This window comes from Zootermopsis nevadensis, unplaced genomic scaffold (assembly GCF_977971745.1).
Source record: "Zootermopsis nevadensis isolate Lab colony 2312 unplaced genomic scaffold, Znev_1.0 Znev_ptg000028l, whole genome shotgun sequence".
In the NCBI taxonomy this organism is placed as follows: domain Eukaryota; kingdom Metazoa; phylum Arthropoda; class Insecta; order Blattodea; family Termopsidae; genus Zootermopsis; species Zootermopsis nevadensis.
In genome coordinates this window covers 1,610,808-1,637,705 of record NW_028259160.1, presented here as the reverse complement: position 1 = coordinate 1,637,705, position 26,898 = coordinate 1,610,808, and the positions used below count along the sequence as shown (strand labels likewise).

Genomic DNA, 26,898 nt, shown 5'->3' with positions numbered 1-26,898 from the left:
CACAGCTTTGTCCAAGTCAAGATTTAACATTTTCTTTACTCAACAAATTACATCATACAATTTAAAAATAAAGCTCACGCACAGAAAAGGGACAATTCTGTCGTTATCAGATTTGAGACTGACAAAGTAGTGAGACTTTAGACTGTAGCTTTTTCCACCATTTCAGAGGAACATGCTGCCTCCATCTTCAGGTTTTAAGTGACAAGGGTTACGATGTTGGTGGATTATGCAGTATTGTTTGGTCGAGTGTTCTGTTAAAATAAGTGCAAAAACTTATATAAGTCTATGGGAGGGGGGGGGGGGCAAATAAACAATCAGTAACACTGTAGTGTAAATACACATGAATCTTGAACTCGTGGATTTTTAATTAGAACTTAATACCTGTTAATGAGAAACCTACTTGATCCCTTCACATTTGTCTACAAGGTTTTATTTTACCTTGAATAAAGTTACAATTGATTTTGTCCTCATCCACATTAATTCAGTTCACCACTTCTCATTTGATACTGGGTTGTGAAAGAGTGGACTTGCAGGTAGATACCATTTTGAAGAAATATCTTAAAGATCATATCATAAAGATGACAAATAACAAGCTAATGCATGCATGCAGTTTCAGCAAAACTGTAAATTGTTTTTTATATACTTCCACAGCCTATGAGGGTAACAATATGAACAGTGACTAATAATGCACACAACTGACTACTATTTAGCACACTGAAGCACTATTCAAAACCCGAAGAGACTGAGGGAAACGGAAGATGAGAAAAGGCACAGAGACAAAAAACTGCCAACAAAAGGCATGCCTCTACCATTGCAAATTAAGTTACATGCTTAAGAGATTTATTTACTTTCTGCTAAAGAAAACATACAAATTGAAGAACGTTTTTCTCCATAATCAAAGTTCTATACTAAGTTTTATATCGTTACTTTTTTCAGAATGAATTTTACATTTCACTTCTTTCTAATTTGCTTAATGATGCTTTCACTCATAGCAGCGAGTATGACGATGGCATCTTCTAGGTTACTGTGTTGTGTAGTCTGGCAGAACTTTGACATTTCAGAGGTCCTTACTGCCTCCATCATCATGGTAAACTGCACATAAGGATTCCTCTGAAACATCTACCATACTACATGGTACAACACACTAGACAGCCAGCTTCATTCAACCAGGAAATTGCAGTGTGTATCCTCTAATCTAAAGCATCACGTTCAGTTGTGCATGGATGCTGAGTGCGAACTTTCAGCACCTTGTACGACAAGTTGCAACTTCACAAGGACTCAAGGAATGTATCTACATTTCATCATCACTGGTGCATATATAGTGGTTTTATTAATATAAATCTGGGGCTTCTAAGAGGAGTCAATATTACTATTTCCAGTTATGACAAGATAATTCATGACACCTAAATCTTCTCACTCCATAACTCTGAGCTTATAATTAACATATATTGCACAGGAAAGCCAATTTTTGTCATTGAAGCATCTGAAGAATGTACAATGTAATTTTAGTAAATTTATTACAACAGTAGTTATCATTCATAAAGCCTCAACAGAACACAGATATTTGAAAATGAGTGGGGAACATAATCATACACATGTGATACAATGGGAAACTTCTGTATATGAAATATTTAAATGATAAATTTGTCAGATAATAACCTGTTAACACATACACAGAAACAGCATATTGTTGTCTTAAAAAGATCATGATTAACTAAAATGACATAAAAGAAGCCACAATATAAAACAGACTGAAACATAACTATGAATGACAAAAGCAGGTCCTTAAACAACTAAACAAACTGAATTGTAAAATTAAAAATACTCACATCTATGTTCCCATTTAAGCTCAACTTCCTAGCACAGAATCCAACTTCAGCATGACAAAATCTGCCTATAAACAGCAATTTTCCAACTCTACATATGGTCTGTATACCTCTTAAAGAGTCCTGAAGCATTACAAACCACCAACATCAATAAACATAACAAAAAATTTAAACAGAAAATTTTTACAAAACGTTCACTTACAAAAAACTTACATACTTACAAAAAACCTAAAGAAACTGGAGTCAGCAATACCTATTGCCTTTTCAAATGTCTAGTTGACTTGCATGGAATCCTGGCGATGCATTACAATCAGCCCAAATCAACACAATGAAAACAAAACTGTTGCCTAGTCAGCAATATCTACCGCTGGTTTTGAACATCTATCTGACTGATAAACATGGGCCTGTAATATCCTAGTGGATCAAAACTTTTTAATAACACATCAAAGTGACTTTTTCATAAGACAGTTTATTTTCTCTGTTACACAGCATACAACATACAAAAACTGTTATTAAAATCATAAGTTTAAAGTGTTTCATTACTAAGACCTACAGCACATCAACACATTTCATACAACATGCTGTGAAGCAAATATCTCCAACTTGCAATGCATTCAACTTACCAGAAAGCAACACATGCAGTAATTGTTGCAAGCTGTAAGCATTGAACAGATATAGAAGTCACATGGATTTTCTATATTCGTTTTTGACAATGACATACACAGCAGTAAGAATCTAGTCATCTAACAACACATTAATAAGGTAACAAATTCCAGTGCAAAAGACATAATATGAAAGTCTACACTTCATATTCTTTTGTATTTTCTGGAGATTACTACAGATTTGTGAATATAAACTATTCAGTTATCCTGAAGATAAACAACAAAAGTTTTGGACTCATATTTGGTTAAAACAGAAATACTTTACTTGTATTAAAACATGTTGAAAAGCCATGTTTAACACTCATATTGTAGGAATTACATTATAATACTATACTTTAAAGGAACTTCAATTGGCCATATACAGTATAAATACAGTAAACCGAAGGGGGAAAAAACATTCAAGTGAAGAACTGCAGGAATTCTTACCTATTTTTTTCTTTATAATTAATATTCAGTTTGTTTGTAACTGAAATATTTGTCTTATAACCCTCCTCCACAGTTTCGTTAAAAAATTACTTATATTGGATTTCTAAATTGATAGAGACTTGTATGAAATTGATAAATTTTATTTAATAATTAGCAGACCAAAGAAATCAATATCTCTGAATTTATTTGGGATACAACATCTTTATAACATTTCCATCTATGGTAAACTTGGAATAATAAAGCAAGTTATTCATTTCACACATATCAACAACTTCACCTCTGCACTGGGTTGTTGAACTGCAATTTTCTTCATTCTCAATACATATACAACACAGTTCATCCTTCAAGGTCTGCTTTATTACAAGTTACACAATTCTAGCCACATATCTGGTCTCTGCATGCACAATCTCTTACCTGCTATCAAATACAGTTTGACAGTTTATTCCGGAAACAAATTTCCAGTCAAGAGAATAACTTATTTTGACTGAAGCAATATATAGGAGCTGTCAATAACAGAAACAGTCATTAGCAAAATTACACAAGTCCACTTTTGAAAGAAAAAAAAATTTCCACGATGCCGATCACCAAAAGCAGATTCAACATGAACCACAAGAGTCAAACTAATTAATATGCATCTGCAGCCCTATCAACGTATAGTCTGCTTACTGGCAAAACAAGTCCTGTTACATTACTATTAATTGAACTTGGCTGACTAAATATGAAGAAACCACCAAAACCCAGTAACTTAAATGGGTTACACCAACAGTGACAAAAGACACATAACCATGAAACAAAAACATCTTGTGATATTTAAGTTTTTTACAATGGGAAAATGTCAGACTGTGGTCTTCTGAGTTATGACACCACATAGTTGTTTTGGAAGAACCTAATAACACACCTAAAGAACAAGGTGGAGGATGAGCAGAACCAATTACAAGGATACACAGAATCATAATCCAAAAGGCCAAAATGAAATTACAAACTTTAATTGCATAGGTTATTTCAGAGATAGTATAGGGTTACATGCTTCCTGTGTGAGCATCTCCAATGTGTTCAACATCTTAAAAGAATTGAAAATCCTGACACATATAACTCAACTCATGCAGAATATATTTGTAAACAAATACTGACTTTCTATTCCGACAACCCATTAGATATAAATGAACTCTAATTACAAGACTGACTTTAGTGCATTATGCAATTAACTGATTTACTGCATACTATTTATTTTCTAACACATTTCTAAATGTCTGATGTAATGAACTATAATGTGTTCCATACCACTGTTCTGTTTTGTACAACACTGCATTTTTTATGAACCTTCATATCGATATCAGACATCGTGGCTAATATTACATTTAATTTAATATGGGTAAAAAAAAGCATTGTGTAAAATTCCTCAATCAGATTTAAAATTGGAATGCACTCAAAACTCTATGTAGTAAAAATAAATAAACTGAACATACAAACCAGCGAGTTCTCAAATGGTGGCTTTTTTTTAAGTAGCAAACAAAAGAAAAGAAAATCTGACTAGGTTTGTAACTTGGTATCCACATGGTAGGAAACAGCAATATTCATAACAAATTAAAGATGCAGTGAGAACTAGTTAATTCACTGACCTACCTACGACAACTCCTACATGAATTTTATAAAGGACAGCTAAGCTACTTCATTCATTATTTGTTTACCCATTATTTGTTTATGAACAAATTGGAAACACTCAAGGTTGAGTTCACAAATTCCTTAACTCAACTGTTTTATCATACTAGACAAACCAAAAGGCAATGTGTACAAACAAATCTAATACCATACTGGGAAGTGATGTTTCCACAGCTGGTAAAATCCCCCAATATTGAAGTACCAAGACAAAAGTTTTATAATTTAAACATCTATTACAATCCATCTGCAGCCACAACCAGCAATATCACAAAAGGAATCTCTGGGGAATGTATTTAATGTCCAGCTTACACAATTATGTAAAACAAAACACCTCAAGTGAAAACCGGCAAGTATCTGAATCACTGATTTGACAGCTATACACAGTGTCCATTTTATTCTCAACATATTACACACATATTGGAACATAACTCAACATTGTTTCTTCTTCTTTCTTTCTATGGCATGACAGCCTGAGTTGAGCCTTGGACTCCTTCCATGTGGGAGGTCTCTGTCTTTGAAGTGTGCATTTATGAGCAGTGAGTGACAAGCCCACTGCCTCTGCAAAATTTCTACTCAATCCTGATTTGTCTGCTAGAACCATCTAGCATTGAATCATGAGAGACTTGGGTGAGAAATGGCAACTGAATTTTGCTTACAAAACATCTCATTCATGCTCGCAAGGTTCTTTTACATGCCGTAAATCTACGACATGGGACCGCCGGCTTTACTTACCCTCTGAAGGAAGTTGTGCTATTGATTTTTATCACCCTTAAAAATCCATCGACCTCAGTCGGGTTTGAACCCGTGAACCATGGGTCCAGTGGCTAGCATGCTAACCACTAGTCCACCAAGGGCGACAACTCAATCATCAGAAGTTGAATCAGAAGTCACAACTTCTGATTCAACCTTAGGAGCATTCATATGAATTATTTTAAGAATTACAAACAGGAAACAGTCATGCAAAAGAGAATGGTCATTTTGAAGAAGATTCACATGCTACATGTTCAGTAAGTGTCTAACTATAGAATTATTACATAGCTCACTGTAAGCAAAACTATGAAGTATTCTGAGCAACTTTTAAGTCAACATTCCTTTTCTGTGAGAACCAAATCAAAAATCCCTGCTGAAGCCGTAATATATAATTAACAGCAACATTCTTCTTGTGGAAACTGAAATGCTTTCTGTGAAGCTAAATCATGACACGGTAAAGAAACTTAAATGTATCTCTTTTCCTTCATGATTTATTCATTAAGAAACAATATGCATTTAATTTCTGTTAAGACTTATAAATGAATTTTATGTGTCAAATTAAATCACATAAAATACAATTGGTAGACCTTGAGCATAAGTACTATGCACAAAAGTATCAATGAGCTTCAACAACATTAACAGTTGACTACAGAAATATTTCAAGTAAACAAGCAAGACAAATGTCTATAACGATGATTATCTTCTGGGTTTTGGCACCATGTGGACTGAACAATAAATGCCACTGTTTCAATCTTCAGGGCTGAAGAAATGATGCTGTGAATCATGGGAAGGAAGGGAAGTGCGAAGAAACGGGTCAATAAGGATGGAATGAGGTAGAGACTAAGCCAGGAAGACTCCAAGCATGCATCAAGAATGGAGAGAGTTTCTCACCACGGAATCAATCCCACTTAGTGGGGCCCTGAAAAGGGCTGAATTCTTCTCTCCTATCCTCCCTCTGCCCCTCTTCAGCCCTGCAGATGGAGACAGAATATTTCTCCGAAACAGTGGCATCTACCAAACAGTCCACAAAGCATCAAAACCAAGAAGCACATCATCACTGCCATGGAAACCTCAAATCTCATGAAACAATTGTCTATTTTCTTGAAACTTAATAACTGCTGTACCATATTAGAACGAAACCACAACAAAACCCTCGTCACAAAATTTCAGTCAATATTATGAACATCAGCTGCCACAAATGTAAGCAACAGCCAACATCTGGATGCACCTACCCTCCCATTTCCTATTCTGACAGAATTCTAATACTACATTGCTACAATACCAAGTTGCTGCTTCAAGAATGAAATAATGAAGTGGAAGTGGCATACTAATCTCGGGATGCTCCAATGATGGTAAGTATATACAAGAAAATGTTGACAATGTCCAGGTACAGATTTAGAGCAGCAAAAATGTATTCTTCTGGCGATATAGAGTACTTGTGTTTTCCACCCATCATAAGTTGTGTATCGTAAACAAGATACAGAGAAAACAGCAGTGCGCCACATGAAGCATATATCAGTGTTATGGTTTTCCCAGGGATGAAAATTGCAACAATGCCAAAGATCATGAGGATAATGACAGCAACAAACAGAGCACCTCCCATTATTGTAAAGTCCCATTTCGTCTGGAAAGCGAACATGGTCAAACCAAAACAAACTGCGGCGCACAAACCAACAGCCATCAGGACCTGAAACAATACAGAACAGTGATCAATCGCTCAGAAGAAAGGAAGCAAATACGCACAACTTCCTTATTTCCTAATGCTTCCCAAGACTTTAAAAAAATTAATATTTAACACTTATATAACCTTTGCTCTTTGTGTGTCACATAAACAAGGTAAGATCTATTACTTACTTGTAAATCAATATATAAGAAACTCCAAGGAGCATGGTCTCTCCCGAGAAGCTTAGTCATTCTGCTAGTTAAGAAATTCCCCAACTTTTATGAAAACAAAAGGTTCAATTCTATGTCCGGGACAGCCTGTTACCAGAGTAAAATGAAACCAATCCACACACTCCTTCCCCATAACTTTAAGAAGCATTTTAATACTACCCTCTCATATATGCCCAACTTCCATGTTTCAAATATCACATATATACATATAGAAATCATTGTAACTTTTGGGGAGTTACTGTAATTAATAAACAATCATCACTTCCTTAACCACTGTTTACAATCATCCTCATTCCACAAACTGTACATAATACCTAATATTAATTCACCTTCATTACATGGCCTATAAATCCTAGATAAGGGATCTTCCTTAAGCAAGTGATAGTTATTCACATGGTTCAAATGTATTTCCTGTTAAGGTTCAAAACAATTATCGTAAAATAATCTGATCAATGAAACCAGTTCTGGGACATTTTTCACCTTTGCAACGTAATTATCTACAATTCATTTTAATACTATCCTTCTACATGTCCCTAAATCTCTCTAATTTCCTCACCTCAAATGAGATTTCCTTAACTAAAATTATTCCAAATCTCAGTTCCTCCATGCATGCTACATGTTCAGCTCATGTTATCCTTTCTAATTTAGTCACCCAAAAATATCAGATTATTAGTACACCACTCCCCAGATATAACGCCGTCGTTTATACAGCAGATTCGAATATACCGCGTGTCTTACTGCCTGACACTGCTGTTGGAAAAAATTCTGAGAAAAATATTAAATTTGTAGGCATCGGTTATAGCACGGTTGTCTTATAATGCAGGTCAAAACCTGCCCCCTGAAACCCCGCAGTATAACCGGGGAGCGGTGTACCAATTATATAATAATTTTCACCAATATCAATTAATTTAATTTCTAACTGAATGCAGGCAAATATAACAAGCATCAATGGTAGTAACATACCGCATCTGTGTCATAAGTAGATGATGCAACACCCAACATGAATGCTTCTGCTAATGTAAACAAAAACAAGAAGATGAAGTTAATAGGTGACTTGCGTCGTACATCGCCACAGCAGGCCATCGTGATCATACATATGATCATTACAGCGAAAGCTCCCCACCAGATCCCTAGATGAGTTCTAACATACTGTTTTGTGGCATCATGGTATGTAAACCATGAAATGAACGCAACTGTAATCAATAGCTGCACCATTAGAATCCCATACACTTTCCTGAAACAACAATGAACATTAATCTTAACACCAGTGGTCAATCAATAAGAAAACAGTACAATGTAAAGTACGGTATTCCGCCACAAATATTCTTAGTGGACAGGTAGGCTTAAATCTGTTACTGTTAAACTTAAAATTATCTATCACTGTTGTATTACTTGCAATCACTAATATGCATTTAAAACTGCCAAATATGACTTTCAGAATAATTTATTTTGTATCTGTTTAATCTAATATTCTTCACCTATAACTTAATGACACCTTTCAGTATCCAACGGTTTTAGATGTACATCAATGACCGATACAAGTAGTCTTATCACTTAAGTTAGAAATACATTATTGAAATCTGTGACATACATAGAAATGACAAACAATAAATCAGTACAAATAAGAGACTAGAGGTATCACTATCCTAAGTATTCAAATTTTAAATAATAATGATCCAAAAGAAAAACACACACCATAACCTATTTCCCTAATTTACACTTTAATATTACCCTTCAATCTATATGGCCTTTCTCAAACAAAATTCTTTCAAACTTTCTGTTTAGCAGCATTACATTACCATCTAGTCAAATCACCTAACCTTCGAAACAATCCACTTTATTATACTGTTACCTTATAAACCCACGGCGAATGGTCTTGTCAGAGAATTCAAAGTTCTCAACCGATTCTGTAAGGGGCTCATCCCCACCATATGATGCTCCATACATGGCTTGTTGGTTTGGTGTGGTGCCGTATGGTTGTCCGGAGCCTACTGGAACCTGTCCGTACGGAGGAGCACTTGGCGGTGGCACTACAAAGCCTGGAGTGGTTGTATATGGAGGTGGGTAACTCTGATTTGTGTTTGCTGGGTAACCAGGCTGAACGGGATATCCTGACTGGGCTCCGTAGTAACCCTGCTGATCTGAAAGCACCACACGGAATTAATTCAGTTTCTATCACCTCCATATTATACTTTTCCTATGTTCCTCATCTACCATGCATCACTAATAACAGGGTAGAAATTATTAATTAACTACCCTTACAAGAAAGCAATGAAAGATGGCAAAGAGCAAAATTTCACTACAATGTATTGGCATATAAGAAAAATTAAGGAAAATCCTCACACTTTCTTAACCTTGGCATTCAATGAGGTAAACTACCAGTTTCACCTCCAGCTGCTCTACTTCCTACAGAAAGAGGACCAGTACCAGTCACTAAGATGTGTGGACTCGAGGACAAATCTGGACATGGTCAGAATGTAAAGGTTCCTATCCGTGCAATGAATTAACCCCTGTAGCCAGTCATTTCATTAACTTTGAAACCATAACTTTTGAGATAAAACAGCACATAGCAACATTCAAGCTGCAAGCAGTTGTAAGGACTGCACTGATCCAAGTCACTTAGTCTTAGAAATACAAACAAGTTAAATACCATTTTGTGCATGCCTGCATATTTCTGTGACTTCTAACAGTAATACAGAACGTATAGTGGGCAGATCCACCACCAAGGAAGTAGTATCATCTTTCTGAAAAGCATTCAATTATGACAAAACTTAAAACAGTTTGAAATCCAAAGAAGAGATGCATTCAAAATTATTCTGAAGAACTCAGATTTCAAATAGTTACCTATGAAAAGACTAAACAAAAAAACAAAGAAATAATTTTGATTTGTTATAGTTATTACATACTGACAGATTTTTAGTCTCACAGGCCAGATCATTTTACTAACTTTAGCAAGTTACTGGTCCATGAAAATTATAGAATATCAGCCTTACTCATTGCACTGACCTATACTTCCCAATCTCAGTATTAATATTTAAAATAAAATGCATCAAAAAGAGAGTAAAAATTATTCTAAAATAATTCCTAAATTATTATGAACAGGCAACAATTTTCAAGGATCTATACAATAAGAGTAGAAAAGTGTAATCTATCAGAATACATACATGCATACTTTGCAAATTAAGAATTATCAATAAAAGATAATTGAGATACTTAAACAATTTGTTCCCAACTACACAAATCATATGGTGCTGATGTATTTTTTTTAAAGATAAATCAATACCGATAGTCACAAGGTATGTTAGGTGTGAATACTGGTCATATACTCATGGTGTCATGGGATCAATTCCCTGCCAAGGCTAAATAATTGTTTTTTCATTTACGCAGCCACCACATCGTTATTTTACGTAAAACAAATAACTATTTTTCCAGAGTTATGTATTTTCTGAAAATCCTTTACCACACTTCATTGTATGGCCCTACTGCAAGTGGCCATAATGTTTCCCCCACCCTACAAGTTTGTTTTCCCATCATGTCAGTATTACTAATTGTAAAAAAACTGTTAAGTGCCATATAAGGCTGTCCCCAACGTGAATACCAAATTTCATTCAAATCTGTCCAGCAGTTTTGAAGTTCAATCATGCAGACAGACAGATGGACAGACATACATGAGCAAAACTATATGCAACCATTTCATGCACAGTGCAAGCAATGCATAATACATGAAACTCTTAATGAGTGGTGGTGATACAATACACTAGAGCCACTCAGATAATTCTATGTGGAAGACCTTGAAAAAATAAGAGTTGTGCAGGTGGTCAAGAAATTACCCACCATTTACATAAACCAAGGTTCATAGCTGTGTATCCATAGCAACCAGCAACTGGTCTGCATCATGAGTATACAACATAAAACAATTGACAAATTGAGAACAATTTTTTTTAAAAAAAAGATAAAGCAAAAAAGGCCAAAATTAATTAAAAGACTACTTATGCAACTACTACCAGCTCAAACTAATTCATCCACAATTTAAAAAGTTCCATTCTAACTGAAGTACTTCCCACTACACTAAAATATTAACTTATTTTAAGCCAATAACTGTATTGATTATAATCAAATAACAGAATTCTAGTATTTTGAGTGCACAAAATATTTCCAAAATTATTTTACCTATTTTAAGTTAACTAACAGTTTTCAAAAACCAATACTCTTGGATTAATTAAAGTAAAAGAAGCAAAACTCAAAATTTTATTAAAATGAACATACAGTCTGGTTTGAAACTGAACAAAAAATGGCTGTATAAGGTACTTTATCCCCCATATATAATGCTAAGTTTAATATGCTTGTTGTAAATAAAAAGTAATGTAAGGAAAATATGATGAACCAGTCAGCAAAAGAGAGGAGGGCAGATACAAATGAGGCAATTTAAAAATTACTTTATCACATTCTGGGGTTATTTAAACAGATTTACAAAAAAGAAAGAAAAAAATATTGGCTAGGACTTGAGGAAAGAAAAACAAGGATGAAGACTCCAAAATCAGGATTAACCACTTACAAGACCTAATAACTATGAAGTCTGTAAACCAAGTGTGCAAGTGCCAACAAATTCGATATGGAAGTTTCACCTCCCATGTAGAACTAAATGCTACAGTGCAGTAGTGTAACAGTACTACTGACTAGACATCATATTGGCAGCATAGCCTGGTCTCCTATAAAAAAATTTTAGTACAGAATTTATTGCTTAGTACCCATGATTCATTACATGATATGAAGCCCTCATGACAGTGAAAATATTAATTGTAACCTCCTCGGCTGTGAGACCATGTGGTCTTCTAGGTGGTTACCAATGTAATGGAGGAACATATTATTTCCACTTTCAAGGTAGAACCCTGACACACTCCAGAAGAACACGACCAACAACATTTTCTTAGTTATTACAAACATATGATATTGTGAAGCTGCAATAATGTTATTCCACATTCTACGAAACCATCACCTTAACAAACAATTTCACTTGGAGGAAAGGAGGTACAGATCCTACTCATTCTTTACCTCAGCACTAGATGGGGACAAGTGATCAGCATCATGCCCTGGCTGCATTTTACCCCTCGGTACCTAATGGATAGGAAGCTATAGGAAATATTCATTGCCCCAGTCAGGAATCAAACCCTAAGATGACTGTTTTCTGGGTTGGCTGATAATGGAGGCAGCAAGTACCTCTGAAATACTGGTAAACTTCTAGCAGACTACACAGTTACAAACCAGAAGACAGACAGACACAAGAGTTCGCCACCTATCCCTACCTGTACACTTCCAAACTCATTTCCCTGATCCATTTTAATATTATCCTGCCACCTACACCTAGATCTTCAAAGTGGTCTCCTCACTTCAAGCTTTACAAAAGAACTTTCATTCATGCCCCTTGATTTGAACATCCTGATATTTAGGATTTGTGGTTTTCACAGTGGTGAGTCTGAAGATGGCTGTCTTCTGGGTTGTAGCTCAATGTAGTCTGGTAGAAGTTTATCAAAATGTCAGAGGTCATTGCTGCCTCCATCATCAGGGTGACTCATCATCACTGCAAACCCTTCTAACATATCCAGGAAGTTCTTTCCCATCACAGTTTGTTCAGCAAAAAAGAAGGGGCCAATAACTCTGAATTGCAGTGCTCCAAATACTGGAGAATTTCATTCTCCAGTTAGATGGAGCTCCTCCAGATTTTGCCACATTTGTGCGGGATTACCTAAACCAAACATTTCCTCAGTGATGGGTCGAACAAGGGTGGATAGCCTGGCTTCCACGCTCTCCAGATCTTACCCCTATGGATTTTATTTGTGGGGTTATGTGAAGCAACAAGTGTTCTCTGTCCAAATAATAAATTTGGACCATTTGAAAGAACGGATCACTTAAGCTGTTTCATCTATCACACCGGATGTTCTCGGTCGTGGATGGCAAGAGCTTGAATATCGTCTTGATGTCTTTAGGGCAACTAAAGGAGCGCATATCAAAATCTACTGAACAGGTAAGATTCTTGGAGAGTTTCTCTTTATTTTGACGTTTATTTCATGTCTCTATCGTGCTTTGTTCCAAAACTATGACTGTTTGTTACCCCACCATTATTTTACTGACACACTGTTCAGAATGGCAGTAAGACCTATTTTGATATCAATCTGTAAGGGCAGATGGAAATATTAATACCACAGAATAATAAACAGAATGTTGGCCTTGTAAAATTCAATTACACTACACAATAAATAACCACTGTATATTAGCAGTAGGGATGAAAGACTTTTAAAAGTCTTCTGTAGGAAACCAGACTATGGCGATACCTTATAATTACTTGGAATTTCCTTTCTATAATTATAAATCCCACCAACCTGACAAATTTGGATTCACAGTGAAAATTCCATAGGCAGCTAACATGGACAAAGAGGGAAATTTTATGACAATGCACTTCAGCCTTAATTATTGTATAACACGTACACAAACTACACACTATGATTTAGATTAAAATACATAATATTCTTTTAATATGTACTTAAACTTCTATAAAAATGCAATTATTTTCAAATGTAATGTTGTAAAGCAAACACTGTAATATACAACAGGAAAGACAGAGGAAAGATCTATCCTTTAAGTTCTGAATTTAATTTTGAAAAAAACTCATCTCCTACTAACAATGCTTTTCTTTTGGGTTTTAATGCCATGTAGACCCACAGGTACATACCATTTCAGGGCCTATAGCTGAAACCATGAAGATGGACATAGGAAGTTTCTGCAAAAGTCCACATGGCATTACAACCGATATCATCATCATCCTCACAATTGTGATAACCTCAAATCTCACTCACTTCTTGCTGCTTAACACAAAGTCAACTATGTATGCAGTGAGTACTTGACTGTGTCAAAGATGGCAACAGATTAACGTTACAGATATTACCAAACACAGAAGACACACAGTTCAAAGCACAAAATATTAAAAAAAACACAAAGCTTCGACTCTTGAGGCAATCTGACGAACTGATACCACCTGACCATGTTTAAATTATTTTATTGCAAGCCACCTTGGTTCTTATCATACATTATGTACTGAAGGTAAGATTTAGCTGAAGCTGCCACTGTGCAAGCTCAATTATATGAAGTGTACGAAAAACCTGAGGTGTAACTGAATACGTCCTTCACCTCAGCATCAAAGAGAGATGAGTGGTCAGCTCCATGACCTGGAAACTTTAATGCTCAGGAAAGAGCCCCCAGTATGCACTAAATATGAGGCTGGGCAAAGTCCCAGAACTGGCCAATGGTGGCACAGATAATTCCAGATTCTGCCAGGAATTGAACCTTTGTCATCCATTGTGTACCTGTTTTCTTTACTGACTGAGATATCCCTGTTCACTGTGCTGAAAGTACTTTATAAAAACTATAAGGACAATTCAGAATGGTATGGTACATTTCACATTCCAAACATACTGAGATTAATTTTCAACTGATGTATTCAGGAAAATGTATCTTAATTAATATGGACATCACAGTATATCATGTGAGAATGTGGACTGGATTCATCTGATTATGACGGGGACCAGTGGCAGGATTTTGTTAACTCAGTAACGAACCTTAAGATTCCACAAAAGGTGGGAAATGTCTTGGCCAGCTGAGCAACCATCAGCTATCATGAGAGACTGCTCCAAGAAGTTAGTTACTCATTACATATTAAAATGCAGTAAAGCTACTTCAAGACTTCGGAATGCAAAAGATATTTTACACAACATACAATATGACTTGAAAATTTACATGTAGGAAAACTTTTTTATAGAACATAGTTACAAATTTCAATGTTAAGATATACTTTTTAACCCTGTAATGCCAACAAAAAATGCATACACAAATGCTAATAGCTTTAAAACTAACTTTTTACAAGCATTTCAATACGTTATATTTTAGCAATATCTTAAAGTAAATATGTACATCAAAATTAAAATTACAGAGACATGGAAATCAATGAGATATGACAACTATCAGCATCTCATGTCACATGTACAAAGTCTTCAAATAACGATACAAGGCAATTTACAGCACAGTCCTTTATATACCAAACTCTGACCAGAAATACCAGATAATGCTTCCTGTTACTGATAAGAACTTTGTATGTAGACCTCAAGCATTTCCTACTGACATCTACTTATATCATAATATCCCAGGTTAAACTGTGTTCCTGGTTCTCAATACTTCTGCTCTTTGTTGGTTTTCGATCAAATAATGTGAAGTTCTATTCAGTACTCATTTTTCTCTCTCTATTTTATGGTATATAAAGGTGTGACCAGATAAATGGTAATGAAGATGACCCAGAGTTTGGGGGGAGGGAATGGATCTCTCAGAAATGGGTATACAGAGATACATTACAAACCCCAAATCCTTACACTATTAAAGCTCAATGTGTGTGATTATAATTTCTCTGTAATACCACATACAGGTATTAATATAAACGACAAAGAAAATTAGGCCAATAAATATGTTTAGCTTATTCTGAGTACTGGCTGGTTAAAAAATATGAAAAAAAGTTACAGAAGTTGGTTATCCAACCAAGTAGGTGTTTGACATAAATGAAAATGGCTTGTTTTTGAAGCGTATGTCTGTAAGAACATCTGCAAGAAAGAGAAAATGATCCCAGGCTTCAAGGCAGCATAGAATTGTGTGACAGCGGTCTTGTGTGACAACAATAAGAGATATTTTAAGCTGAAACCTGTTGTCACCTACTACGATGAGAATCGTAGAGCAATGAGGGAATTTCTCAAATCTTCCCTTACAGTCTATGAGAAAAGATGGATATCAAGTCTAACATTCACTGAACAGTTTAATGATCAATCACACTGTGAAGTAAGAGCATACAAGGCCAAAACGATGGACTTCAAGATTTATCTTATGATGAATAACTGTACTGGACACAATCCTATAACTAAGATATAAAAGCACATAAAAATAATATTTTTGCCCCCAACATAACACCACTTCTGCAGCCAATGGTTCAAGGACTTACTGCAACATTTAAAGCTTATTACCTCTGAAAGACATTTGCTACATTTATTCAGGAATCAAATGGTAAATCCTCAACATCCAACATACCATAGACATTGCAGCTGAAGCATGGGATTAACTGTATCAATTCTGCATAAAAGAAGCATGCAAGACACTGCATTCTCATTTTGTTCATGACTTCTTAAACTTGTGAGATGAGTGAAGAAATGAAAAAAATTGCAAAAGCAAGGCCAGGTTGAAGGAAAGCGAGGACTGGAAAGAAGACGGATACGGAGACCAAAATGTTATATATGACTGTAGTCTTGCAAGGCCATAACTTTGTACCAACGTGAGCTGCAATTTTTGTGCAGATTTTGTGGAGGGGCCTTGCACAGATTACTTTGCCCTTGGGCCCACACCCCTCTCGGAGTATCAATATTATACAGTTATGTAAAGCCATTTCCATTGGGAACTGGAGGCTGTTCGAAACTTAGAGTTGCTGAACAACGGAACTTAACAACTAGACCACACATTTAAATGACACAGCTATGAAAAAAATCAATTATAAACTGTGCTTACTATCGAATCTGTGACAATTTATATCCAAAACTACAAGAAAATATATGTGAAATATGAACACAACATCCAATACAAAAGCATTGCATACAACACAAAGTATCATAATAGCGGGGCCTTGGTAATGCCAAACATGTTAATCCTTAGAAGACCACATGCAAAAGAACATTTTAAATTCAAATAGATATAATATACACTGTACTCCACTGAAAATTATCTGTAGGAAAATGTATAGGTTAAAGTATTCAAGGATTCACACTATGTATATAGCAAAGTAAAAACATTCTAATTAATAAAGAATTTGGCATTATAACTGTTTTTCTGCATTTCCATATAAACCAGTAACATATGTACAAATGAGTTCACATAATATCTACTTAGAAGTTTTCTCTCATCTTGACAAACGAGATCACATAATTTCTAATAATATAAAGTTTTAAAAGTAAAGTAAAGCTGTCCCACTATACGCAATGTAGGCGCTTGGGGGGAGTGGAGGTATAGCTCCTACTCATTCTTGACCTCGGCACTAGATGGGGGGTGAGTGGTCATCATCACGCCCCGGCCGGCTTTACCCCCGGGAAAGGACCCCGGTACCCATTGTATAGGAGGCTGGGTGGGCCCCAGAGCCAGTCTGGACGCAGAGGCTAGAGGAAAAATCCTCTGCCCCCGTCAGGGATCGAACCCCGGTCGCCCAGTCCGTAGCCATTCACTATACCGACTGAGCTACGCCAGCTCCAATACAAAATTTTATCTCATGAAAAGTAAATACATTCTATAATTAGCAGTCAATCCTACAAGCTGCATCCTACAGCTCACATTTAAACTACTGTAACTCGGTAGCCAGGTCAGTTCCTAACAGCAAACTCCACTCACTTCAGCTTACCATGATATTCCCTATATACTGCCTTATGTGATCGAATACAGACAATTTGTTACTAACTGGTAATATAAAATGCCAACTTTTAAAGATTTAATTTAATAGAAAACTTGTAACATTATCTGATTTAAATTCCCAAACTTCTATAACATACAACTACTGCTTTCCTCCAAGTTTCAATGTACATGATGAGGTAGCAATAACTAAAAAACGTACACCACTTAGTGACCCATATGTTTCGTAAGGTATTCACCATACCAAATATGATTCAAATGAAAGTGACGTGTTTTTAAAGCAATCTAATAAAATTTGATTTGTGGTTCGAGTTACACTAGACTGTTATGAACAAAATTTAAACCCACACAACAGCTTTTAGTGTAGAAACCAATCATAAAATTCACTGCAATCTGGAGTCTACAGGCATAGACAGCAAGAATTTTGAATGCTTTATGTTTGTAACTTAAAAATTATAACATTTACAACAGAATGAAAGATTGGAAAACATGTGAAGATGTACTCTGGATTGAACTGATTCAGAACAGAGATCACCATAAAACACTGAATTAGTACAAATTACTTAACATATTCAAAAAGATATCTAGTTACCAGACCTATCCCTTGCTTCCAGCCACATATTCAGAAAACAGCATTTTAAAAAAGGAAACCAGAAAATTAAACTAGTAATCCATACACCGGAATGATTAAAAAAGACTTGAAGGTATAAAAATGGCCAAACGAGATTTTTGTTCTATTCATATTACTTACAAAATCACCAGTATGCCACCATTACTAAAATATAATGTTTCTTTTCCTAAAACTCTATGCAAATACATGGTGATATTTCTCACTACTAATTAAATCATTCTCATCACTACCATTACAAGAAATACTAATACCATTAAGAGTCCATAGTACAAAGAAAATTTTATAAATTACTGGAATCTGACATGCATTCAAATACATTTATCATAATAATTTGTATATGACAACTGCGTGCATGGGATCCAGTAATATAATGAAAGTGGACTACATATCACAGTTTAAATGTTAGATAGTATGAAAAAATCATCCTATTCTATGCCTATTTTATGCCTACAGTTTCTTATTTTGGAGTTCTATTAGTATTTGCTGAAGCCGAAAAGTTTCCGCAGACAAAAAGCATGGGAATCATTATTATATAAGGATGAGTAATAATATAAAACCAGATGTCATGGTCAAGTGGTTAGCACTCCGGCTTCACATTCAGGTGGTCCCGAGTTCAAATCTCAGCCGAGATACCTGCTATCCTCAGCCCTTCAGGCAAATGCCAGACATTCACTAACATACTCTCACTTGACGCTATATAGTCTGTGATACTGAAAGAGCATCATTAAATAAGTAACATAATACTATGAATTGTTAACGTGTTTTAAACTGATCCTGAAATCACGATTGTCTCTTGGTGTTAATTACAATATCCTTTATTTTTCTGTTGTTTTATTTGCTAAACAAAAATTCAACATGACACATAATTAAGACTACATAACGAGAAAATATGGTACCCTGAAGAGTGGCAGCACCAATTAGAGCACAGACTATTTAAATCATTATAACCGCATCAGGTTCTAACTAGCTGATGGGAGATATAATACCAACACAAAGCTTCCAATTTGTAGTTGTTTAAAATGTATCCAAATGTGGCAGATTTACATCAATTTGTAATGCATACACAAATTTTATAACAGTTTGGTTGAGCCATAGGCAAAGAGCAAGGAAACATTTTATAACACATATATTGCAAATACGTTATGAAAAATGTGACAACTGTAATATAAACCTTGTTGTCCAGGGTAGAAGCCTGTTGCTGGTGGATTTTTCTCCCACGTAGTCATCTGGTTGTAAGACTGTACTGTAAACTGTCACAAGACACAAAACAAAAATTGATTTGTTAGACTATCGAAGCTGCAAACAGCCACAAGATACAAAACAAAAATCAAAACAGATTTGTTATACCATCTCACTATTTGGAATGCAAACTTTCTATAAGTTCACGTTATAGTGTACTATAAATCATGCTCAATCATCAGCTATATTATAATTCTTAAAAAAGTATTTATTTACAGAAACGACAAGAAATCAAAAACTGTGAAATTAAGACACGGTTATATATGAAAATTACACAACTACGTCAAGACTTGACGCTCGGTTTGCCAAAGGAGTGGGCTATCTATACTCAAATTTGTTGCTGTTAACACAAAACTATTCCATAATGATACCAGTTAGTTCAAAAATCTAAATGAACAAGACATATCAAGAGTAGCAAACAGAATATATCTGTCAAGTGACAGTCCATATGTCGTTGAGTCACCATTTCAGGACTTCGTAACTCACGCAGGATCAATAATATTGTGCAACAATCATAAGACAGTTTAATATACTTACATGATTTAACAGTTGTAAAACGATGCTACTGCAACAACGTTCTGTCTTCTAATCGTCTGACAAATAATAATCACTAATATTCTACCTCTTACGCCAGAATTTCCACTAGAAACGTCCAGAAATATAACTTGCAACTATACGCAAATCACAGTTAATGCCAACCCACTGATAATACCAACTTAAAATCACGATTGCGCATAGTTACTGCAAGGGCTGCCAATATGTCAAATGTACCAGAGATACTTCTTTAAATGTGCATCATGAAAGACATCATGCAATCGTTGTCCTTGATGCTCATAGAGTCTTTGGTTTTTGACTCCAGAAATAGAGATTCCTATCTAAATATCAACATCAACCATAAGAAAGCTAAACTGCAACACACCAATCCTAATTGCGTTGGTCACATTGACGGAGTACAACATCCGGTTTTTCTCCAAAGTCTAAGGAGTGACGTCTTTTAGATTACCAACTAAGGAAAATGGCGAAGAAAACTTACGATCTCTTGTTTAAATTGTTGCTGATTGGTGATTCAGGTGTGGGAAAAACATGTATACTCTTTAGGTTTTCAGATGATGCCTTTACAACGACGTTCATATCAACTATAGGTGAGTATGTAATTAAAATTAATAGGAGCACGATAGACCATTAATTATATTTTTGCCATAGAAAGGGTGGGTGGTCATATTAAAAAAAATAATACGTCGGTGACACAGCTAATTTCTTTCAGTCATATGTATTGAATGAAGTTTTGATGGTCTTACGCCTTTAGCACGAAATTGATACAGTTTTGTGCAGGCTTGCGCTCCGTTTGGGTTTTTATGTTTAATTCGGAGATCCTAGGATAGCACATTCGCGTGTATAGGGGTGGGGCAAAACATTCTTGGTTATGACATAATATACCCGGTTTACAAATATTGTGTTCGAAAATGAGAGTGAAAATTTTGTTTGAATATGTGAAGTTCACTGTAAGTGAAATAGTTTTGAAGTCTTTTTGAATATGTCATTGAATGTTAGTTATTTAACTATATTGTAACCTTCATAATGCATATGTCTATGAAAGTAAAGCCATCTATACTTTTACATATATGTCGAATGTGACGTTATAAAACTTCTAAATTAAGGCTTGTTTTGTGTGCATGTGTGTACACATATGGTTATTTTTTTCAGGAATTGATTTCAAAATAAAAACTGTAGAACTTCGAGGAAAGAAAATCAAACTTCAGATATGGTAAGCCTTTGAAATTTGATTACAGTTGAATGCACTTTATTTCATTTATATCGAATGGTATTAATGATGAATTTTATTTGAAGGGATACTGCAGGCCAAGAAAGATTCCACACCATTACAACTTCATATTACCGCGGTGCAATGGGTATAATGCTGGTCTATGACATCACCAATGAAAAGAGTTTTGAAAATATAGTCAAGTGGTTGCGAAATATTGATGAGGTAAGTATACTCGGTGCAGAACTTAAGTGACTGTAATATCTAAACCTCAACAATTTGAATTACTCAGATTTTGTGGGCAAGTTCTGTAAAATATTCATAATTTGAGATGTAATTTACATACCATAGTTATTTTAGTTTCCTGTGGTAGCCATTGAAGCAAAGGCCAACATCACAGTTCTTAAACCAACAAATAAAATCCATTCTTTTCCCCCACTGTTTTAGCAGATAACATATCTTCACTGTGGTGTACCCTTTGTTGGCAAAATTCTTGTAATTCTTTGTAAGCCAAGGCTGTGTGTTATAGGTGTATCAGCCAGGCACTATATGCCAGTTCTCCAAACCTTGTCATCAGAATTATCTTTCAGTATTGAAATATAATTTAAGGTTGGGCATTTAAATAAATTCTGCTGAGAGAAAATTCAGATGCCTTGAGTAAATGGGCTGGCACAAGATGAAGCCAAAGGGTGTCTGACTTTAATAACAACAATACTGATCACTGTCCTTAGTCTTGTTATGTCCAAAAGACTAAAGATGTTGCAGGAGGGTTTATTATTTTATTTTCTGTAGTGTTCTCTTTTTTGCCAAATATATAATAAAACTTTTTTAACAATGTAAGTTATTACTTCATAGAGACACATCAGTGATGGCTGCTACAAATAATACTTTAACCTCAAAGTGCACTAAATGTGTAAAAAAGAATTCTTTCTCAAAAAGAACATTAAAAGGAAACTTTTTTGACGTAAATACGTCTATATGGAAGGGTCATTCCGCAAAAAAGTGACAGAAAAATGTGTAAGATCCATATCAACAAATCGACAACAATGTGTAAATATGGACTGACAACAATGGTCAGCTTGCGTGCATTGTTATGTTACCTAGGAAACGTCATCTGTTTACTCGGCATTGTTGTGTTACATTACTGCCGTCAACAATCCGCTTTCGTAACAAGACGGATGACACTGAAGATAACATTACATTACATTACTTTACTTTACATTAAATTACATTACAGAGACGTAAATATAATTTAAATACAGAGACGTATTTACGTCAAATTCTCTGGAACTGTGGTTCCACTGTAACTTTTTCTCTGTGTGGAGTTCTTCTGCATCCTGAAGGCATGGTACTACACCATCAAAATCTACCAAAATTAATATGACTTTTTGTGTTATTCTTTTGTGAAATTTGTGAAGCATTTTTTCTTCCCCCTTCAGACAGTGTAAAATCCTACTTGTGGAATTTTTTAAGTTACAGCATTTAATCATGTCCTCCATATCAATGCCTGGCAATCAACCTTAATGAAATATTGTTTTTTTGAAATGAATAGACATTATGCCAAGGCATGTAGTGACATATCAGTCATCAAGAAATCATTACAAATACTTGTGTTATGATAGCCCAAATTAGACATATCCACCATAAAGGATTGTATGCGTTGCTCATACACGGATATGATTGATCAGTTTTGATATATGTCGCCTTGATTTCATTTATATTCAAAAATCTGTATGAATTAATGAGTCCATTGAACTTACCTTATCATAACACAAATATTTATTAAAATTATAAATTATAGATTTTAATTTTTTTGAATGTTCAAAATTCTTATGGAATATCTTAAAAATTAATTATGCAAAGAATGCCAAATATTTGTGGCATTAATGGCATTCCGAGTGTGTTGGACAGTGATATGATGTGCAGGGCCGACATACTAAGAGTGTCATGAAGTTCTGAGAGGTTAAATTTAGTATAGAATAAATGTTTTTTATGGTAGATGAATCATTATTTTATCATTCTTATTTCAGCATGCAAATGAGGATGTTGAGAAGATGATTCTTGGTAACAAAAATGATATGGATGAGAAGAGAGTTGTGAGCAGAGAAAGAGGAGAAGCGGTAAGCATAATTTTGTATGAATGTTGGGCATCCTGGGATGTCAGTTTTCACCTGTCTGACTGCATCTGGAGTTCTCAACAATTTTCAGACCTGTATCGACAATTACTCATACATTCTTGTTTGTTCACAGGCTGTAAGGCTTAAATGAGTGTAGTTTATTGAACTGCCATGGTAATTTATTAAAAGTCGTATTAAATTAGGCCTGCAATTGTAAATAGGTTTACTTATTACTTCATAATTTTCTTTGGCATAACCAGTCTTCAGTGAGACATGTGAAACTGCTTCTGCTTCAATAATATCTCAATATCAGATTTAATTCCTGTTGTGATTCAAATGCATAGCCTGAAGTCTTCAGTAGTGATATGTTTCCTAGTTATTTGTTTGATGTTCTTCATTAAGTTCTACAGTTTCTTGCAGTGAAAGGTACTGCTAAATAACCACAACATTGACAAAACATAGCTTCCACTTCTTCTTAACCTCAGTACTAGATAGGGGTGAATGGTCAGTGTCACACCCCGGCCACGCTTTACCCCTGTGGATAGGACTCCCGGTACCCATTGGACAGGAGACTGGGTGGGCCCCAGGGCCTTTTTGGACATGGGCTAGAAGAAAAATCCCGGTCATCCAGTCTCTAGAGTGTCACTGTACAGACTGAGCTACCCTGGCTTCTAGTGTACGTGCTCATAAGGATTTAATTGGAATTTAAACCGTCTCAGAGTGCTGTATGTTACAAAATACAGTGTATTTATTGCAATTTTTTAAGCTAAAAACTCAAAATAAAAGCTATTGAGAGTAAATACATTTACCTTCATATGATGTTTCATAATAAGCCTTTATGTACACACCTACTATGTTTATTTTCAATTATTTTGATTTTTTCTATGTGTCAGTTGATTCTTTGAATTTAACCCCATACTTCTTATTTATGATAGTAGAAAGTCTCAAGAGTTGACTGTACTTGGCTTAGAACTGCTATGGGCATGTTTGTTTAGTCTGCCATGCCTCACAGTGAAATTAATATAATCTCTCGCATGTAATGGGTACTATGATTTAAAAGCCCAGCACACGGGTAACTCGTAAGATAAAGGTTAATTTTTATTTAAGAGTAATAGTGTGTATTATCTTACTTCGAAGCACTTTTCTGGAAGATCATGGTAGGCATTCAAGTGTCATTATTTTACCAAGTTGGGTTTTTGAAAGTTTGTGACATTGTCTCCAGGTGATTTCTGATGATTCAACAAAATTATTGTCTGTCTCAGATTGCACGAGAACATGGAATCAGATTCATGGAAACTTCTGCTAAGGCAAACATCAATATAGATCGAGCTTTCAATGAATTGGCAGAGGCCATACTGGACAAGACAGCAGGAAAGGATCCTACTGAGGCGCCGGATCGAGTGCTGGTAGATAAACGAGTGGACCGAGGTTCAAACAGATGTTGCTAGACAAACAAAATCAAAACAAATATTGAGAAAGATTGGGGATTCTACTTGTTATATATATTGAATATGTTGCCTTGTGTTCTGATGAGGATGTCCTCTTTCCTGGGTTAATTGGTTTCATTTAGAAGTTGGTATTGTAATACTGTTTGGGAATTTTATGTGCAAGGTAATCTGTTACAGAGAAGGTTCAGCCTACAATGCTGGTCATTTCTTTTTCATTGCTATCTGACCAGTGTGAATCCCTCATTTGCTAGGGATAACATTCATCGTGGTTGTTGGGAATTTCCTGTCTTTCTCTCTATTTGACCAAGAAGCTATCACAGCCGCCATGGTGCTAGAAAACAGACTTTTGAAGTGGGATTCAATAAACACAAGGAGAAAGGATCACCGATTCAAGTGAAAGAGAGCTAGAATATGTGAACTTACTACTATAGAAATTTTTGTGAATACAATTATTTTTTGTGTGTGAATATATCATTCACCATTGAGTGGCTACAGGCTCATAATAAAGGCAGTTTATGCGAGAGGGTACATTCGAGGTGGCCTGTTATAATTCAGTCATGAGACTGCTATTTGGGCTACAAAATCAACGAATAAGGAAAAGCGTCAAGGAGTCTGTGCATGCATTGAAGTGTGTCTTCTCTTGTTTGCCGGATGTCTATGTAAACCAACATGGTAGGTGTGACTGCCTTTCTAAGAAATAAAACTCTGTATGCTAATTTTACAGTGAAATCATGCCAAGTCACTTGGACTGTTGTAATATGAGTGAGTATGTTCAGTGTCATGGAAAACATTTCCTGTTTGATAGTTGTACAATCTTCAGATTTCACCGTAGTTTTTGTTTAGTAGTTATGTAATTATGAATAGAAAAATGCATTATGTGACACAGCAGTGCAGAGTTATTCAGATGTGAGTTTAGTCCCAAAAAAAAAACAGATTATTGTCCACAGTGCTGCACAGACTGTATCTTGTGGTGATGTGCATTAGAGTTAGCATCTGGGCAGCTCTGACAAGGGCTTATGTACCTATAGTTATGGTTATTTTTTTAAAGTGTCCAATCATAAGTCTTATTTCTGTGAAACATACATTGTGTTATACCAGAACCAAAATGTAGATGGAAATAGTGTCTAAACTGTTCCCCGTTATGTGTATCCTTATACTTATGTAACTAAATGCTTGAATCCTGCACATACCTACACATATTCATGACACACTTTCCAGGCACAATCAAGCTTTCGTACAAAATGCAGCAGTTTTCTTATAATTCTCCGTTTCCATCTGTGTCTTTTCCTCTGAGTTCTCAGAGCAATTGGATATTGTTATTTTATATCGCAGTAGATATGTATGCAATTTCATTAAATATATAATTAATTGTGTTAATGTGTCTATATTTCTAACCTTACCTTTACTTCCTCATCATTGTGCTACATAGGTTCAGTGTTTATGTATCTAGGACAAATTTCAGTGACCTCTACAAGTAATGGGGTGTTATTTTACAGGGCATTTCCTGACAATAGTTACACGCAACTGTCACTACTTTCCTCCTAGCAGGAACTGCATGGTTCACTGCCAAGCACTACAAAGACTCCTGATATAGGTCAATTATCACTGTGTCATCATTATAAGAGGTGCTGTAAATTTATCCCTGTACACACATACACTATACCATTTAAATTGTTTGAAATTCACTACTATATCACATTGGCTGGTGGTGATTTCAAGATTCCAGTCTTGTGCAAGGCTTCTTAGTGATTTTTGTGGTGTATGTTCTAACCTAGCCCCTGTTTAATCTTGTTTTTCTTTGGTAAGCACAGAATTTTAGCAGATTTTCTGGCTTAAAGTGATCCAGTAAACCTAAATTTTCTGATGAATTTATGTATGTTTGCTGTACTTTGAACTGTGATCCTGGGAAATTTACAGTAAAATTTTGTATGACACTTTCTAGTGGAACCACATTTCACATGCAATTCAAACAGATAAACATGCTGAAGATTTCCGTCTTCTGGGTTGTT

General features: G+C 35.3%; 2 protein-coding genes across 5 annotated transcripts; one reads left to right on the top strand and one right to left on the bottom strand.

Annotated features, from left to right (window-relative positions):
• Window positions 1–2,275: 2,275 nt before the first annotated feature.
• Window positions 2,276–20,281, bottom strand: LOC110833747 (protein lifeguard 1). 4 transcript variants are annotated; one of them, XM_087357551.1, is made up of 6 exons: window positions 20,100–20,281; window positions 19,495–19,573; window positions 13,594–13,632; window positions 9,069–9,357; window positions 8,180–8,450; window positions 2,276–7,010 (listed from the first exon to the last, which is right to left on the bottom strand). In XM_087357551.1, the coding sequence occupies exons 2-6, from the start codon at window positions 19,547–19,549 to the stop codon at window positions 6,651–6,653; spliced, it is 1,014 nt and encodes a 337-aa protein (XP_087213677.1). In that variant the 5' UTR covers window positions 19,550–19,573; window positions 20,100–20,281; the 3' UTR covers window positions 2,276–6,650. The 4 variants fall into 4 exon arrangements, with proteins under 4 accessions (XP_087213677.1, XP_087213678.1, XP_087213679.1 ...); XM_087357552.1 differs by lacking the exon at window positions 13,594–13,632 and having other exon boundaries at window positions 20,100–20,280; XM_087357553.1 differs by lacking the exons at window positions 13,594–13,632; window positions 19,495–19,573.
• Window positions 20,282–20,447: 166 nt separating this feature from the next.
• Window positions 20,448–26,266, top strand: Rab10 (RAS oncogene family member Rab10). The gene is made up of 5 exons (XM_022072198.2): window positions 20,448–20,704; window positions 21,267–21,327; window positions 21,411–21,549; window positions 23,355–23,444; window positions 24,704–26,266. The coding sequence occupies exons 1-5, from the start codon at window positions 20,578–20,580 to the stop codon at window positions 24,887–24,889; spliced, it is 603 nt and encodes a 200-aa protein (XP_021927890.1). The 5' UTR covers window positions 20,448–20,577; the 3' UTR covers window positions 24,890–26,266.
• The last annotated feature ends 632 nt before the right edge of the window (window positions 26,267–26,898 follow it).